General features: G+C 42.0%; 1 protein-coding gene across 10 annotated transcripts in view; it reads right to left on the bottom strand.

The window, feature by feature from the left end:
* LIMCH1 (LIM and calponin homology domains 1) overlaps positions 1–17,176 on the bottom strand; it is a 342,494-nt gene that overhangs the window by 20,430 nt on the left and 304,888 nt on the right. For all 10 annotated transcript variants that reach the window (XM_060148283.1, XM_060148277.1, XM_060148276.1 and 7 more), the window contains 2 exons: positions 13,509–13,549; positions 2,686–2,766 (listed from right to left, as the gene is read on the bottom strand). In XM_060148283.1, the coding sequence (XP_060004266.1) occupies positions 2,686–2,766; positions 13,509–13,549 (122 nt within the window). The remainder of the gene's footprint in view (positions 1–2,685; positions 2,767–13,508; positions 13,550–17,176) is intronic.

The raw sequence follows: 17,176 nt of genomic DNA on the forward strand, positions 1-17,176 counted from the left end.
CAGATATATGAGTAGGCATTTGCTTATGGAGAGAAAAGAAGGAAAGGTTCTAAACTCTTTCTTAACTTGGGTTTTGTCCTCAGAGGTAGGTGAAACCAATAGTTTGCTTTTACTGGGCCCTTCAGAGATGAGTTTTGCCATTCCACTAATAGATACGTTGCTGCTGGGAGAGTTTAATAAAAGATTAAAAAAAAAAAAAACCTCGCAGGTTTACAAGATAGATGATGGAGAAAGGTCCAAAGTGGGCAGGACGATAATTAGCTGAGTGGCTGAATTACTCTTTGCTTGTGGCCATTCTACTCAAATGGAATCCTCCTAACTTTAAGTCCTCCTGAATTAAGAGTAGCTTTTAAACAGCCCATTAGAAGGCTTTGATATCAGAATTGCTATTATTGTTTTCAGAAAAAAATAGGACACTAGTCACCACTTCCAGGGAAAAAAATAAAAATACTCTGAATAGGAAAAGGATGTAAGGATAAGGAGAGCTTTAAAAATGTGACTGGAGTCCCTGACAGCTGACTAGAAGAAATGAATACGTGGAAATTAAAACGAATGCTTAAGATGAGAACTGACACCCCTGGATGCCTTGACAATGGCATCCCTGACATGACAGAGACAAAGGAATTGCTGGAGTATACTACGCACAGTCAAATATCTTAGGCTGATTACTGCCAGTCCTCTCTCTGAGGCTAACATGAGTCTGTGCTTCCATCTTCTTGGGGAAGACACTGAGAATTCCTCCAGGTATTACTTGTTATGTTATTATCTTAGGAGCAAAAGGGCTTTATGGGACTGTCTGGAGCCTAATGTTCCTATTAATGCTCTGGCCAAACCACTGGTGGTCAATCCATGGTAGGCTTTTAAACTTCGGCTAAAAATTTTGTTATAAAACCTAATATTGTAAAGTTTTAGACAGGGACTCCAAGGGTCTTCAGAATAGAGGAAACAGACCTTAAAACTTTACAGAAGATGAAAAACAAACAAAGCTTCTTACATTTATTGGTTCTAGGAGCTTATATCACATGTTTCCCTCACCAAGAGGATGAACTGATGATACAGGGGCCAAAGATGTGGTATATCTGTCCACACACACACACACACACACACACACATACACACATACACACACACACACGACACCCTTCCTTCCCCATAAACACCTTGCCCCTAAGCCCACAACCCACACCTAAAACCACGGCCACCTTTCAAAGAATAACAGACACAGCAAGACCATGGGAAACACAGGCCATCTTCTTTACTGTGTGGAATTTCTGACTCCCGGTGGAATGGGCATCTGACTTCCAACAGAATAGCAGATGACCAGGGCTGGTCTGGGGTCTCCCAATGGACCTAAATGTGCCAACAGCTCTGGGACTTTGCTGAACCTGGTTCTTACTAAGAACTAGATTTTGGTATTGAAGGTTTATTCCTATGTAATTTTGAAAAGTGTCAAACTTAATGGGCAGACCTAGAGCCACACTGCAATTAATTAACTATCTAGCTGACCTTTGCTCCCCACCCCTGGGAATTAAGCTAAAGGATTAGAACAAAAAGATAAGAAAAAAAGTAAAATAAACTTGCATTAAGCATTGCTTTCTACACATCAGCAGAAAGTCACAAAAATAAATGAGATTTAACATTCTTTTTCTTTATGACTTTTGGTAAAATCAATACCATTGGGAGTATAGGGGAAAGACGATGAGTTTTAGAGTCACCCAAGCTTGGATTTGAAACGAAGCTCAACGTTTGTTAGAGGTATGACCTCGGGCAATTATATAACTTTTTTTTTTTTTTTTTTTTGCGGTACCTGGGCCCCTCACTGTTGTGGCCTCTCCCGTTGCGGAGCACAGGCTCTGGATGCGCAGGCTCAGCGGCCATGGCTCACGGGCCCAGCCGCTCCGCGGCATGTGGGATCTTCCCAGACCGGGGCACGAACCTGCGTCCCCTGCATCGGCAGGCGGACTCTCAACCACTGCGCCACCAGGGAAGTCCTATATAACTTATTTTGAGCCTTAATTTCTTCAATTGCAAACTGAGATCAATAAGACATACTTTGATGAGTTTTATGAGAATGAAGTTAAATGAAATATGTCAAGCACCTACAAATACGCCAGTTCTAGCACACCCCAAATGCTCAGCATAGGTTAGTTTCTAAGGTTACTAGATTACTTTTTGAAGCTCTGTTGCTCCACAAACTGGGATGAAACAAGTAGGAGCATGATAAGTTAACTCCCAGAATTTTTCTAGAATTGAAAATTAGAAGCTTTTGCTCAAAGATGGAGCAAACATTTCTACTTAAGGAAGAAGACCCAGGTCAACTTTTATTTCACATGTATGCTATCAATAACCTTCTGATAATTCCTTCCCGCTCCTAGTTGGACTGGAATTTGATTGGCAGCGAACAAGGTGATGAGTGGGTGGGCTGGCCCTTAATCAATACTTGGATTTTTTTCTAAGTGAAATGCTTTCTCCTTATGTTCATCAGTGTAACCTCTGGTGGGAGGTATTAGACTCAGAGCATTCTGTCTCATGGACACAAAATGAACAGACTTAGACTCAACGACTTCTGAGAAGAAGCTGATTCCATGTATTTCCTGGGCTGAACATCTATTTAATACAGCAGAAATTAAGAGAGCATCACCAAAAAGAAGAAAAAAAAATAAAAAGCAGCAAACCCAGTCCTACCTGGAGCAAACGTTCCTGCTCCTGTTGCCATTTTTCCTGTCGCCTGCGTTCCTCTTCCGGGTCCCAAGCCCACAACTTCAACTGTTTAGAATATAAAACCATGATCAGAACTGAGCCATGTCCTCAAGGCCAGGCCAGGACAAGGGGCGCAATTAGCTCACGGTTTGACACCGTGATGGACACACAGAAGCAGAAACCTTCCCGTATCTAAAGGTGCTCTTTGTTGGCAGAAACCACTTTTTTTTTTTTTTTGCGGTACGTGGGCCTCTCACTGCTGTGGCCTCTCCCGTTGCGGAGCACAGGCTCCGGACGCGCAGGCTCAGCGGCCATGGCTCACGGGCCCAGCCGCTCCGCAGCATGTGGGATCCTCCCGGACCGGGGTACAAACCCGCGTCCCCTGAATCGGCAGGCGGACTCCCAACCACCGCGCCACCAGGGAAGCCCAGAAACCACTTTTTAATCCTAGTCCCTCTTTGGTTTACTTCCAACATGCTGGTATGATTCTGTGAACCTTTTCGGAGCTAATGAAAAGGCGAAGTAATTAGCCACTGGCATGGGAAGGCTTTTGCTTTGTTTCTCTTAGAAGTGATTTCTTAAATGTATTCACGCTCCTAAGCATAAGACACTCATGCTGCATATTGATCCCGGGTCCAAGCAAATAGGAATGCTTACTTCAGCAGAACTGCATTTTGTGAGAAGTGGTGTTTGCTGTGCTACAGAACTAATCTTTTATACTGCTATTACTGCTTTTCCACCCCAGTTTTCTCTAAAGTGGGATCATTTAACTCACCAGTGTTCACCAGCATCACCAGAGATCCAGGCAAGGGGAGTCCCTGATCAGGGCCCACAAAACAAACATTCAAACCCACAGACTTTGGTTTGTTTGGTCTTTTCAAAAAGGTTTTTGTGATTTTGAGAACCAAGTAAGTAAACGGGAATAATGGGAGGAGGATGCATGAACCAAAGTGGGCACCCAGGCCACGGAATATGAATGAGATTGAGAGGGTCTGAGGGGGGAAGAGAAATCACAGCTGGTCCCTGGGAAACCAGCAAAAGTGGGGAGGCTGATGTGTTTAAAGTTGGCCTCCCTTGTCACCCAGAGTAGGTGCTGAGGCAATCCAGGCTCCCCGATAACTGTGCTTCTTCCCTTCTCTCTGTTCGGATGGGATAGTTTTGGGAGGCACTTAGAACTGTCTGGGAATGCTGAGGGAAAGAGCAGGGTGAGGGTGAAGGAACTAGGGAGGAGGGGGAGAGTCTGGGGCAGGGTGCGGGGCAGGCAGACTCTACCTACCCTGGCTGCCTGCGAAGCTGGACAGAGTCAGTCCTGTCCAAGGTTTAGATGGGTCTAGCTACTGCCCAAGATAGCTGGGCCAGACCACCTCCCCTGCCCTGCCCCCAGTAATCCAGGCTACCACTCAGGTGCACAATGGCTGGCCCATCCAGGGAAGTCTCCAGGCTGAGAACACGAGCCAGGCCATGGCTGTTGCTCAATTTTTTTTTTTTTTTTTTTTGGCGGTACGCGGGCCTCTCACTGCCGTGGCCTCTCCCGTTGCAGAGCGCACGCTCCGGACGCACAGGCTCAGCGGCCATGGCTCACGGGCCCAGCTGCTCCGCGGCATGTGGGACCTTCACAGACCGGGGCACGAACCCGTGTCCCCTGCATCGGTAGGCGGACTCTCAACTGCTGCGCCACCAGGGAAGCCCTGTTGCTCAATTTTTAACATTATAAATATCTATAGCTTTAATGTATTTAGACGTGTGAAATGTGGGCCTCGGTGGATACTCTTGCTGTGGTTCCTGCAAATGGTAGGGATGGTCACAAAAAGTCAGAGAAAGGTGGCCAAATCAGGGAGGGAAATGTATTTCCTATATGCCACTCTTGGGATTTATACTGCATATCTGCCTATGAAAGCCTCTGACAAGTTATGCAGGAGAAAAACTATCTTATTGTATAAAATCCAGAGTTTCCCAAATTTCCTTGGATGACCATAAAATGTCATCTAAATATGGATCCCAGGTGGAAAATTCTCCTGGAATTAATGGAGTTGGAGGTTGGCTCCACTTGGCATTTTCCTAAGACCTGGAAGCGGTTTAAATGTTCAGACCCTCTCTCAGGGGCATGGCCCTTCCTTGACTTTTGATGAAAAGGGTGTGGTAATGTGAATAAAGCTATAGGCAGCCCAATGGGGAAAGTCCAACAGCAGGAAGATAAGAGCAACAATTAGAAATTATGTAGTTAATTTTCAGATTTCCCTAGGTTGTGATGGCAAGAATAAGTCAGGAGTAAGCAGAAACAGGAGGGAGAAGTGTGGGATATGGGGATTGAGCACAGAAGAAAATATGGAATATTTGTTAGAAAGCAAGAAAGAAAAACAATGAGCATTTTCAGAGGAAGATAAAGAGGAAGAGACCATTGTGATAAAGAGGAGGGCGAGAGAAGTGGTCATGCTCCTTTTTCGGTGACTATTTCTGAGCACTTACTCATGACCAGGTGGCGTAGCAGGAGGCCAAGAGCCCCAGCCTCATGGAGCTTACAGCTGAGAGTGGGGATGGGGGGTGGGCTTGTGAGGGAGTGACCCATATATAAACGATCCCCAGGAGACAGTGGGATAATTACCATAACAGAGATAGAAAAGGTTCCAGAGAAAGAATGCAGAGCGTTTGGCACACTTTGTTCTATAATTTATCTGTTTACAGATCTGGATCTTTCTCTGGCCTAGGGGTTCCTTGAGAGCAAAGAGGGCCCTTTATCCTGCCTAAGTATCTCAAGACCTTGAATTTTTAGGTCTTCAGGAAGTGTTCGTTGAATAAATAAATGGAATAACTTCATGCTGGGTAATGCATCCTCTTCTCTCCCCTTCGTAGACCCTATAGCTTTGGGCCACTTCACGTCTGAGCAAAACTGCCCCGAGTCTATTGAGTTCAGACTAATCGAATGCTTACTTCCCCTCAACCTTCTTTTATTTTCCAATTTCTTTTAATTTTCCATTCTATGAAGAGCTATTTATCATCAAAAGAACATCAAATTTAGGTGGGTACTTTCGAGAATACACCTATATAGGTCAGTAATTTCTCTCTTTCTTATTCTATTTTCCATACACAGAAATAAGAATGTATCTCTGTAGGACACCCTTCCTCTCCATCCCTGCCAGGGGGGACTAGAACAATTTGACATGGTTGTTCCCGTGTCATTTAAAATGGAACTCAATGGGTTATGTTATACTACTCTTCAGATCTGTGCCATGAATGCCAGCCTTGGGGTCCTTCTGGGGGTCCCATCCTCTGTGGATGTACTCAGCTTCCCAACAAACTCAGGATTCCCAGTACTGGCTTAAGACTGAGCCTCCACAAATGGTTGGTAGTTCTGGAACGTGGCTGGAGATATTGAGGGGGTTTTGTGACGGGTGATGGGTCCCTTCTCCATTCTGCACAGGTACTTAGGAATTCCCAAAGTGAGACAATTTACCTATAGATAAGAATTGGTGTTGGCTATGGTGGGCCTCTTGGATTAGCTACTGGGGAGGATTCGTTCATGTATTGGGCACTGTGCTACAGGCTTCTGTGTAATTATTTCAAATAAAGCCCACAACACTCTGAAAGTATTATTATCTCATTGTACTACCAAGGAAGACAAGGTTCAGAGAAGTTATACAGCACCTTCAGGGTCATATGGTTAGTAAATCTGTAATCAAAGGTGCAGCAGTGATAATGCAGCTACACCTGAGGGCCTCAGGAAATGCTACAGTTGATTGTGCCATAGAGGAAGGCACCAAACCAATGCAAATTTCAGAGGCTGAGTATTCCAGGCCCAGCATTGGAAACACTCAGTTCATAGAAGAGTCAGGTCTATGGAGAATGTCCAGGTATAATTCAGCAGCAAGGAATTTCTACAGTGTCATGTGTCTTGGCATTTTAATTAGCAAGTGCTCTTTTTATTTCATCCAAATAAACAATTGAAAACTAAATGTACAATTAATATTATTCAAGATACTGATATTCAAGATGGCGGAGGAGTAGGTAGACGTGGAGTTCATCTCTCTCCACATAGGAATACATCTATAGATGCAACAGTTCTCACAGAACACTGGCTGAAAACTAGCAGAAGACCTTGGACACCAGAAAGGACTATAAAGATCCTTTCATAACTGGAAGGGAAGCATTTGAGGCTGTCAGAAGAGGGTGAAGCAGCCGATCTGTGGCAGACGGGACAGAGTGAGAAATACACAGACGGTCCGTACCACAGCCCTACATGTCCCAGACTGGGACGTGTGTTCACAGGCTGCCCCTCCAAGAGCAGAGGCAGTGAGAGGACGTGTGAGCACCGGTCTTCACGGGGAAGCAGTAGGGACAGAGCCCGGCACCACCTCCTGGTTCTCCCTTTCAGGGAAACCAGGGAAACAAGAACTAGCAAGAGCTTGACAAATGCCTGGCTTTGAATTGGAGAGCATTCACCTGCCTATTGTTTCATTCCTGGAAATTTCACTGCAACTAAGTAAGAAAAAAAAATACCTGAAAGAAAGAAAACAAAGAACAAAATACCCCAGAATTCCTAAAAAACAGGTCTTGGTGCTCTGGCCGGGTGTCAGGCCTGAGCCTCTGAGGTGGGAGAGCCGAGTTCAGGACATTGGTCCACCAGAGACCTCTCAGCTCCATGTAATATCAAATGGCGACAGCTCTCCCAGAGATCTCCATCTCAACGCTAAGACCCAGCTCCACTCAATGATCAGCAAGCTACAGTGCTGGACAACCCCATGCCAAACAACTAGCAAGATGGGAACACAAACCCACCCATTAGCAAAGACGTTGCCTAAAATCATAATAAGGCCACAGACACCCCAAAACACACCACCGGACTTGGTCCTGCCCACCAGAAAGACAAGATCCAGCCTCATCCACCAGAACACAGGCACCAGGACCCTCCACCAGGAAGCCTACACAACCCACTGAGCCAAGCTTACCCACTGGGGGCAGACAACAAAAACAACGGGAACTACGAACCTGCAGCCTGCGAAACAGAGACCCCAAACATAGTAAGTTAAGCAAAATGAGATGACAGAGAAACACACAGCAGATGAAGGAACAAGGTAAAACACCCCCCCCCCAGACCAAACAAATGAAGAGAAAATAGGCAGTCTATGTGAAAAAGAATTCAGAGTAATGATAGTAAAGATGATCCAAAATCTTGGAAATAGAATGGAGAAAATACAAGAAACATTTAACAAGGACCTAGAAGAACTAAAGAGCAAACAAACAATGATGAACAACACAATAAATGAAATTAAAAATTCTCTAGAAGGAATCAATAGCAGAATAACTGAGGCAGAAGAACAGATAAGTGACCTGGAAGATAAAACAGCGGAAATAACTACTGCAGAGCAGAATAAAGAAAAAAGAATGAAAAGAGTTGAGGACAGCCTCAGAGACCTCTGGGACAACATTAAACACACCAACATTCGAATTATAGGGGTCCCAGAAGAAGAAGAGAAAAAGAAAGGGTCTGAGAAAATATTTGAAGATATTATAGTTGAAAACTTCCCTAACATGGGAAAGGAAATAGTCAGTCAAGTCCAGGAAGCACAGAGAGTCCCAAACAGGATAAACCCAAGGAGAAACACGCCAAGACACATGTTAATCAAACTATCAAAAATTAAATACAAAGAAAAAATATTACAAGCAGCAACGGAAAAGCAACAAATAACATACAATGGAATCCCCATAAAGTTAACAGCTGATCTTTCAGCAGAAACTTTGCAAACCAGAAGGGAGTGGCAGGATATATTTAAAGTGATGAAAGGGAAAAACCTACAACCAAGATTACTCTACCCAGCAAGGATCTCATTTAGATTCAGTGGAGAAATTAAAAGCTTTACAGACAAGCAAAAGCTAAGAGAATTCAGCACCACCAAACCATCTCTACAGGAAATGCTAAAGGAACTTCTCTAGGCAGGAAACACAAGAGAAGGAAAAGACCTACAATAACAAACTCAAAACAGTTAAGAAAATGGTAAAAGGAACATACATATCGATAACTACCTTAAATGTAAATGGATTAAATGCTCCAGCCAAAAGACATAGATTGGTTGAATGGATACAAAAACAAGACCCATACATATGCTGTCTACAAGAGACCCACTTCAGACGTACGGACACATACAAACTGAAAGTGAGAGGATGGAAAAAGATATTCCATGCAAATGGAAATCAAAAGAAAGCTGGAGTAGCAATTCTCATATCAGACAAAATAGACTTTAAAAGAAAGACTATTACAAGAGACAAAGAAGGACACTACATAATGATCAAAGGATCAATCCAAGAAGAAGATATAACAATTGTAAATATTTATGCACCCAACATAGGAGCACCTCAATACATAAGGCAAATGCTAACAGCCATAAAAGGGGAAAGCGACAGTAACACAATCATAGTAGGGGACTTTAACACCCCACTTTCACCAATGGACAGATCATCCAAAATGAAAATAAATAAGGAAACACAAGCTTTAAATGATACATTAAACAAGATGGACTTAATTGATATTTATAGGACATTCCATCCAAAAACAGGATATTACACTTTCTTCTCAAGTGTTCATGGAACATTTTCCAGGATAGATCATATCTTGGGTCACAAATCAAGCCTTTGTAAATTTAAGAAAATTGAAATCATATCAAGTATCTTTTCCGACCACAATGCTATGAGACTAGATATCAATTACAGGAAAAAATCTGTAAAAAACACAAGCACATGGAGGCGAAACAATAGACTATACAATAACCAAGAGACCACCGAAGAAATCAAAGAGGAAATAAAAAAATACCTAGAGGGCTTCCCTGGTGGCGCAGTGGTTGAGAGTCCGCCTGCTGATGCAGGGGACACCGGTTCGTGCCCCGGTCTGGGAAGATCCCACCTGCCGCGGAGCGGCTAGGCCCGTGAGCCACGGCCGCTGAGCCTGCATGTCCGGAGCCTGTGCTCCGCAACGGGAGAGGCCACAACAGTGAGAGGCCCATGTACCGCAAAAAAAAACAAAACCTAGAAACAAATTACAATGAAAACACAATGACCCAAAACCTATGGCATGCAGCAAAAGCAGTTCTAAGAGGGAAGTTTATAGCAATACAATTCTACCTCAAGAAACAAGAACATCTCAAATAAACGACCTAACCTTACACCTAAAGCAATTAGAGAAAGAAGAACAAAAAACCTCAAAGTTAGCAGAAGGAAAGAAATCATAAAGATCAGATCACAAATAAATGAAAAAGAAATGAAGGAAATGATAGCAAAGATGAATAAAACTAAAAGCTGGTTCTTTGAGAAGATAAACAAAATTGATAAACCATTAGCCAGACTCCTCAAGAAAAAAAGGGAGAAGACTCAAATCAACAGAATTAGAAATGAAAAAGGAGAAGTAACAACTGACACTGCAGAAATACAAAGGATCATGACAGATTACTACAAGCAACTATATGCCAATAAAATGGACAAACTGGAAGAAATGGACAAATTCTTAGAAAGGCACAACGTTCTGAGACTGAACCAGGAAGAAACAGAAAATATAAATAGACCAATCACAAGGACTGAAATTGAGACTGTGATTAAAAATCTTCCAACAAACAAAAGCCCAGGACCAGATGGCTTCAGAGGCGAATTCTATCAAACATGTAGAGAAGAGCTAACACCCATCCTCTCAAACTCTTCCAAAATATAGCAGAGGGAGGAACACTCCCAAACTCATTCTACAAGGCCACCATCACCCTGATACCAAAACCAGACAAAGATGCCACAAACAAAGAAAACTACAGGCCAATATCATTGATGAACAGAGATGCAAAAATCCTCAACAAAATACTAGCAAACAGAATCCAACAGCACATGAAAAGGATCATACACCATGATCAAGTGGGTTTTATCCCAGGGATGCAAGGTTTCTTCAATACATGCAAATCAATCAGTGTGATAAACCGTATTAACAAACTGAAGGAGAAAAACCACATGATCATCTCAATAGATGCAGAAAAAGCTTTTGAGAAAATTCAACACCCATTTATGATAAAAACCCTCCAGAAAGTAGACATAGAGGGAACTTACCTCAACATAATAAAGGCTATATATGAGAAACCCACAGCCAACATTGTTCTCAATGGTGAAAAACTGAAACCATTTCCACTAAGATCAGGAACAAGACAAGGAAGTCCACTGTCACCGCTATTTTTCAACATAGTTTTGGAAGTTTTAGCCACAGCAATCAGAGAAGAAAAAGAAATAAAAGGAATCCAAATTGCAAAAGAAGAAGTAAAACTGTCACTGTTTGCAGATGACATGATACTATATATAGAGAATCCTAAAGATGCTACCAGAAAACTACTAGAGCTAATCAATGAATTTGGTAAAGTAGCAGGATACAAAATTAATGCACAGAAATCTCTTGCATTCCTATACACTAATGATGAAAAATCTGAAAGAGAAATTAAGAAAACACTCCCATTTACCACTGCAACCAAAAGAATAAAATACCTAGGAATAAACCTACCTAAGGAGACAAAAGACCTGTATGCAGAAAACTATAAGACACTGATGAAAGAAATTAAAGATGTTACAAACAGATGGAGAGATATACCATGTTCTTGGATTGGAAGAATCCACATTGTGAAAATGACTATCCTACCCAAAGCAATCTACAGATTCAGTGCAATCCCTATCAAACTACCAATGGCATTTTTCACAGAACTAGAACAAAAAATTGCACAATTCGTATGGAAACACAAAAGATCCCGAATAGCCAAAGCAATGTTGAGAAAGAAAAACGGAGCTGGAGGAATCAGGCTCCCTGACTTCAGACTATACTACAAAGCTACAGTAATCAAGACAGTATGGTACTGGCACAAAAACAGAAATACAGATCAATGGAACAGGATAGAAAGCCCAGAGATAAACCCACGCACATATGGTCACCTTATCTTTGATAAAGGAGGCAAGAATATACAAGGGAGGAAAGACAGCCTCTTCAATAAGTGGTGCTGGGAAAACTGGACAGCTACATGTAAAAGAATGAAATTAGAAGACTCCCTAACACCATACACATAAATAAACTCAAAATGGATTAAGGACCTAAATGTAAGGTCAGAGACTATAAAACTCTTAGAGGAAAACATAGGCAGAACACTCCATGACATAAATCATAGCAAGATCCTTTTTGACCCACCTCCTATTTTATGGAAATAAAACCAAAAATAAACAAGTGGGACCTAATGAAACTTAAAAGCTTTTGCACAGCAAAGGAAACCATAAACAAGACGAAAAGACAACCCTCAGAATGGGAGAAAATATTTGCAAACGAACCAACTGACAAAGGATTAATCTCCAAAATATACAAGCAGCTTATGCAGCTCAATATCAAAAAAACAAACAACTCAATCCAAAAATGGGCAGAAGACATTTCTCCAGAGAAGATATACAGACTGCCAACAAACACATGAAAGGACGCTTAACATCACTAATCATTAGAGAAATGCAAATCAAAACTACAATGAGGTATCATCTCACACCAGTCAGAATGGCCATCATCAAAAAATCTACAAACAATAAATGCTGGAGAGGGTGTGGAGAAAAGGGAACCCTCTTGCACTGTTGGTGGGAATGTAAATTGATACAGCCACTATAGAGAACTGTATGGAGGTTCCTCAAAAAACTAAAAATAGAACTACCATACGACCCAGCAATCCCACTAACTGGGCATATACCCTGAGAAAACCATAATTCAAAAAGGGTCATGTACCACAATGTTCATTGCAGCTCTATTTACAATAACCAGGACATGGAAGCAACCTAAGTGTCCACTGACAGATGAATGGATAAAGAAGATGTGGCACATAGATACAATGGAATACTACTCAGCCATAAAAAGAAACGAAATTGAGTTATTTGTAGTGAGGTGGATGGACCTAGAGTCTGTCATACAGAGTGAGGTAAGTCAGAAAGAGAAAAACAAATACCGTATGCTAACACATATATATGGATCTAAAAAACAAAATGGTTCTGAAGAACCTAGGGGCAGGACAGGAATAAAGACGCAGATGTAGAGAATGGACTTGAGGACACGGGGAGGGGGAAGGGTAAGCTGGGACGAAGTGAGAGAGTGGCATGGACATATATACACTACCAAGTGTAAAATAGATAGCTCGTGGGAAGCAGCTGCACAGCACAGGGAGATCAGCTCGGTGCTTTGTGTCCACCTAGAGGGGTGGGATAGGGAGGGTGGAGGGAGATGCAAGAGGGAAGAGATATGGGGATATGTGTATACGTATAGCTGATTCACCTTGTTATACAGCAGAAACTAACACACCATTGTAAAGCAGTTATACTCCAATAAAGATGTTAAAAAATATATATTATTCAAGATACTGATTGTGAGCAGGAATATGACCCAGACAGCATGGGTCACCCAGAGAAAGTCCAGGCTGGGCCCTGTCTGCCGATGATACACTGTGTTAAAGTATTGCCTTCATTTAAAAAGCTGAGTTTGAATGCCTACGGAAGTTGCATATTTTATTACTAATTCCTTATGTCACATTCATTTTGGTTGTTTCTTTTAGATTTTACTTTCCTGACTCACCATTTTGCTTCCAGGCATGATAACAACTGTGCAAAATGATAATCCATCTCTTCTCTATGATTCAACTGACAGCGTTATATCCGACAAAAATATTCTTTTACAATCAAAAGTTTGGAGACCGTTTTTGATTGAATCCCCTTTAAGTGAATCAAATACCTTATAAATTAAAATCACACTAAATGCATGATCTTATTCCTCAGTAGGAATTACTTACAGGCGTAGTTACAGGTGACTTTTCACTGCTTGGAGAATCCACTGTACAGAAAGAAAGGAAAAAAGATCACAATGTGAGTAGCTTCTAATTGTCTTTCTTTTTTGATCGTCTCAGTGGAGTGTGGTTCCTATGTCAGCTTCAAACCAACTTTTTTTGGTTAGCCAAGAGCATTAGAAAATCATGATAAAGCAGACCCCTGAAGCAGCTTGTACCCATCACCAAGAGAAGTTATGACCAGGGTAATATGATTGATCACATCAATTAGCACCAGGTACTACATTATAGGAAGCGAAATCTATTCCTATGAGTGCTCATTTTAAGGCACCTTGCACTCTGGCTTGACTGACCAGTTCCCTCACTGTCTGACACAGAGAAGGATCACACAGAGAGAGGCCAGATGTCATCCAGGAAGTAGAGAAGGTGACACAGTTAACAAGAGGACCATTACCAGTTCCAGGTAAATGCTTCTTATCTTTGTTTAAAAAAAAAAAGAAGACCATAAAGAAAGAGGTGAATATTATTTCTTTGGATTTTCAAAATCAAAGTAAAATTCTGCGAATTTCCCCCAATTTTAGTACTGATAACTGGTACTGATATCAATGAACCAGCTCTTTGCTAACTGTGTGCCCCTGGAATCAGAAATGAAGAAAAGTACCAGATATAATTGGTTGCCCACAACATGGAATTTGCAAAAAAGAAATAGAGCTCCCCAGTATGCATTTTACCTGACTGGGAGAAAAACTGGGAACGTCGCCAAGAGTTCTGAACTCTCAGCAGAACGCTGGCAGTGCCAGGCGACTCTAGATCAGATGGCAGAACAGAACAAATAGAAAAACCATGAAAACAGGGCTGAGACTTGAATAGAACCACACTCCCAAGTACTAATGGAGGTTTGGCTGTCATCAGAACAAGGATTGAGAGTGAAAGTATCCAAAGTACAAAATACCTCAATAAAATGCACACAAAACCCGAAGATGTGGACAAAAGTCCATAATGGGCCAGTTTACGCTATTGTTTGGTGTTGGGTGGGAGTTTAGGAGCTCATACTTCAAGGTGATATTGTTAAGATGCTGAATCTCAACATGATGGGATGATGTGTGATGTAAGGGCAAAGTGCACAGTTTACGTTGCTTTTGGAAAGCACTAGAAAAGTATAAAAGACAGCAGAGATGAGTTCAATTATTCTTACACACTTTATAAATGTTATTATGGAAGTCTGTGGTGGCAGTTATATACGTGTGTAGTAAAAAGATGTGTATGTGTGTATCTGTAACGGGGTGGCATCAAGCAGACAGTAGCTGAAGGCAAGCATTTGCATCCTTAACCTAGATGCTATGCTCATCTGTCATCGTTCTCAATGCAAATAAAGACAGCGGATTTTAAAATGTGCACATATTTTCCTGAAACATCAATTCAAGATATCTTTCTACTATTGGGAGACAGTTGAGAAAAGGAAATCTGTCCTCTTTAAATGTTATTTTATGAATGTTTTCAGAGTATTTAAAGGCTATTTATGCACATGGGTATGTTCAAGGGAAATCTGTGGAGCATCACTAGGGCCCCCACACATCTGCAGTAGCCTGTCTGAGCAGTCGAGAAACAGACCACTTGGTGGAGATGGTGGCATCATCACAGTCCTGGGGAGAGAATGTTAGGTATGGCTCCAGGATTCCTGATCCTGACCCTACAGCTTCTTTGGACTTGATGTGCAGCCTCTGACTAGTCACTTAAATGTATGCTGACTTTTTTTTTTTTTTTTGGCCATACGCGGGCCTCTCACTGTTGTGGTCTCTCCCGTTGTAGAGCACAGGCTCCGGACGTGCAGGCTCAGCGGCCATGGCTCACGGGCCCAGCCGCTCCGCGGCGTGTGGGATCTTCCCAGACCCGTGTCCCCTGCATCGGCAGGCGGACTCCCAACCACTGCGCCACCAGCGAAGGCCCTATGCTGACTTTTTATAGCTGGGCAAAGCCCTATACCCCCCGCCAACCCCCAATTAAAGACAAATCATGTCTTTTAAGACTACATTTATTAGAGGCCTTTTGCTACTTGAAAGATAGGAACTTTAGACACTCCAAACAAGTATTAATGTTATTTTTACATCTACCAGTGATGTTTTTGGTACACAATTTAAACACATGCTTCAAGTCAGTGGTTTCCAGAGTGTGGTCCCTGGATCTGCAGCATCAGCATCACCTTTGGGAACTTGTTAGAAATGTAAGTACTGTGGCCCCAGCCCAGACCTACACAATCAGATGCTGTACGGGTGGGGTCCAGAGAGCGGTGTTTTAATTAATCCTGCAGGAGACCCTGCCACATCTCAGGTTTGAAAATTACTGCTATGTCTCTACAATATAAACACTCCTATTTTAAGGAGAGCATTTAAGAATGCTTTATTCCTGCCTGGAACCTTGCTTTATACTCTACTCTTACTGCAACTCTTCTGCAGCTACTAGATTATACTGTAGTGCTTATTCTAGGTCAGGTGTTGAGCTAAATGCCTTGTGTGTGTTTTTTTTTTTTTTTGGTTTATCTCATTTAATTCTTCCAACAACCCTATGAGGTTGGTACTGTTATTATTTCCAGTTTACGGGTGACAGAGGTTAGAGAGAACTTGGTGGGTAAGATCATACAGATTAGAACTTGAAGAGCCAGAATTTGAAGCCAGGCCTTCTGTCTCCAGAGCCTGCAGCTGTAATTACAGCTTCCATGAGCCAGACAAGAGTATGGAACAGGTGTATGACAAATATAATCCCATCTTGAAGAATGATTTTGGAAATGCTCTAGTGCCACTGAATTTTATTTTTCATTCATCTTAGATAAAGCATGAAGTAAAGTCCCTTAATTCAACAGCACATTTTACAAAATCGAAATGCCTTACAACAGATAATTAGATGTAAAAATATCGAAGACAATAAAACTAATTAATATGGCTTAAAATATCTATTTCCTCTCTATATTACTTATATACACAATTAAAAAGTGCTAGAAATAGGGCAGAATTAAAATCTAAATGGGACCAATTGCTGGCCCAGTTAGGAGAGTTTACTTTTGTCACTTCCCTTCAGGACAGTAGGGCTGACGAATTTAAATCAAATGCTTTGAAGACGGTATTGAACTTGTTTCCACATTAAGAAGCTAGTGATCATCAGTACCTGTACCAATTAATTCCCTCCCGAGTACTTCCTGTTATGCAGATAGAGCCCAACTTATCTCCCAGCCGTCAACAAAGACTAATGGAAGCCAAGTAGCATTCTGCCACAGAGCTGCCCATCCTTGAAAAGAAAAGCAACAAGTCCCCAGCCACAATGACCCTGTACATCCTCTCTTTGCCTGGACTGATAGATCTATAAAGTGTACTGGGGAAAGCACGTTAAAAAAGAAAAACAAGAAACCTTATAGTTCTTGCCTCCTGAACTCTCGCCGTTTTCACATCACATCAGTAAAGAGAGAGAACTCACACCAGTGAAGCCCGGTGGTCTGTCTCTTGTGAAGCATAGTCCCTATGGGTCATGGAATCCTCAGGACCCATCCCCCTACTGTTCACATCCCTCAGGCTCCTTTCTGGTGGTTGTGGGTGCCTGGGGTTCTTACCAAGATAAACGGATTCAAGTTGGCTCTTAAAGAATAATGGGGTGAATTCACAACCTATACATGGCCTAAAGGCACT

The sequence above is a fragment of the Lagenorhynchus albirostris genome, chromosome 4 (genome assembly GCF_949774975.1).
Source record: "Lagenorhynchus albirostris chromosome 4, mLagAlb1.1, whole genome shotgun sequence".
NCBI lineage: Eukaryota > Metazoa > Chordata > Mammalia > Artiodactyla > Delphinidae > Lagenorhynchus > Lagenorhynchus albirostris.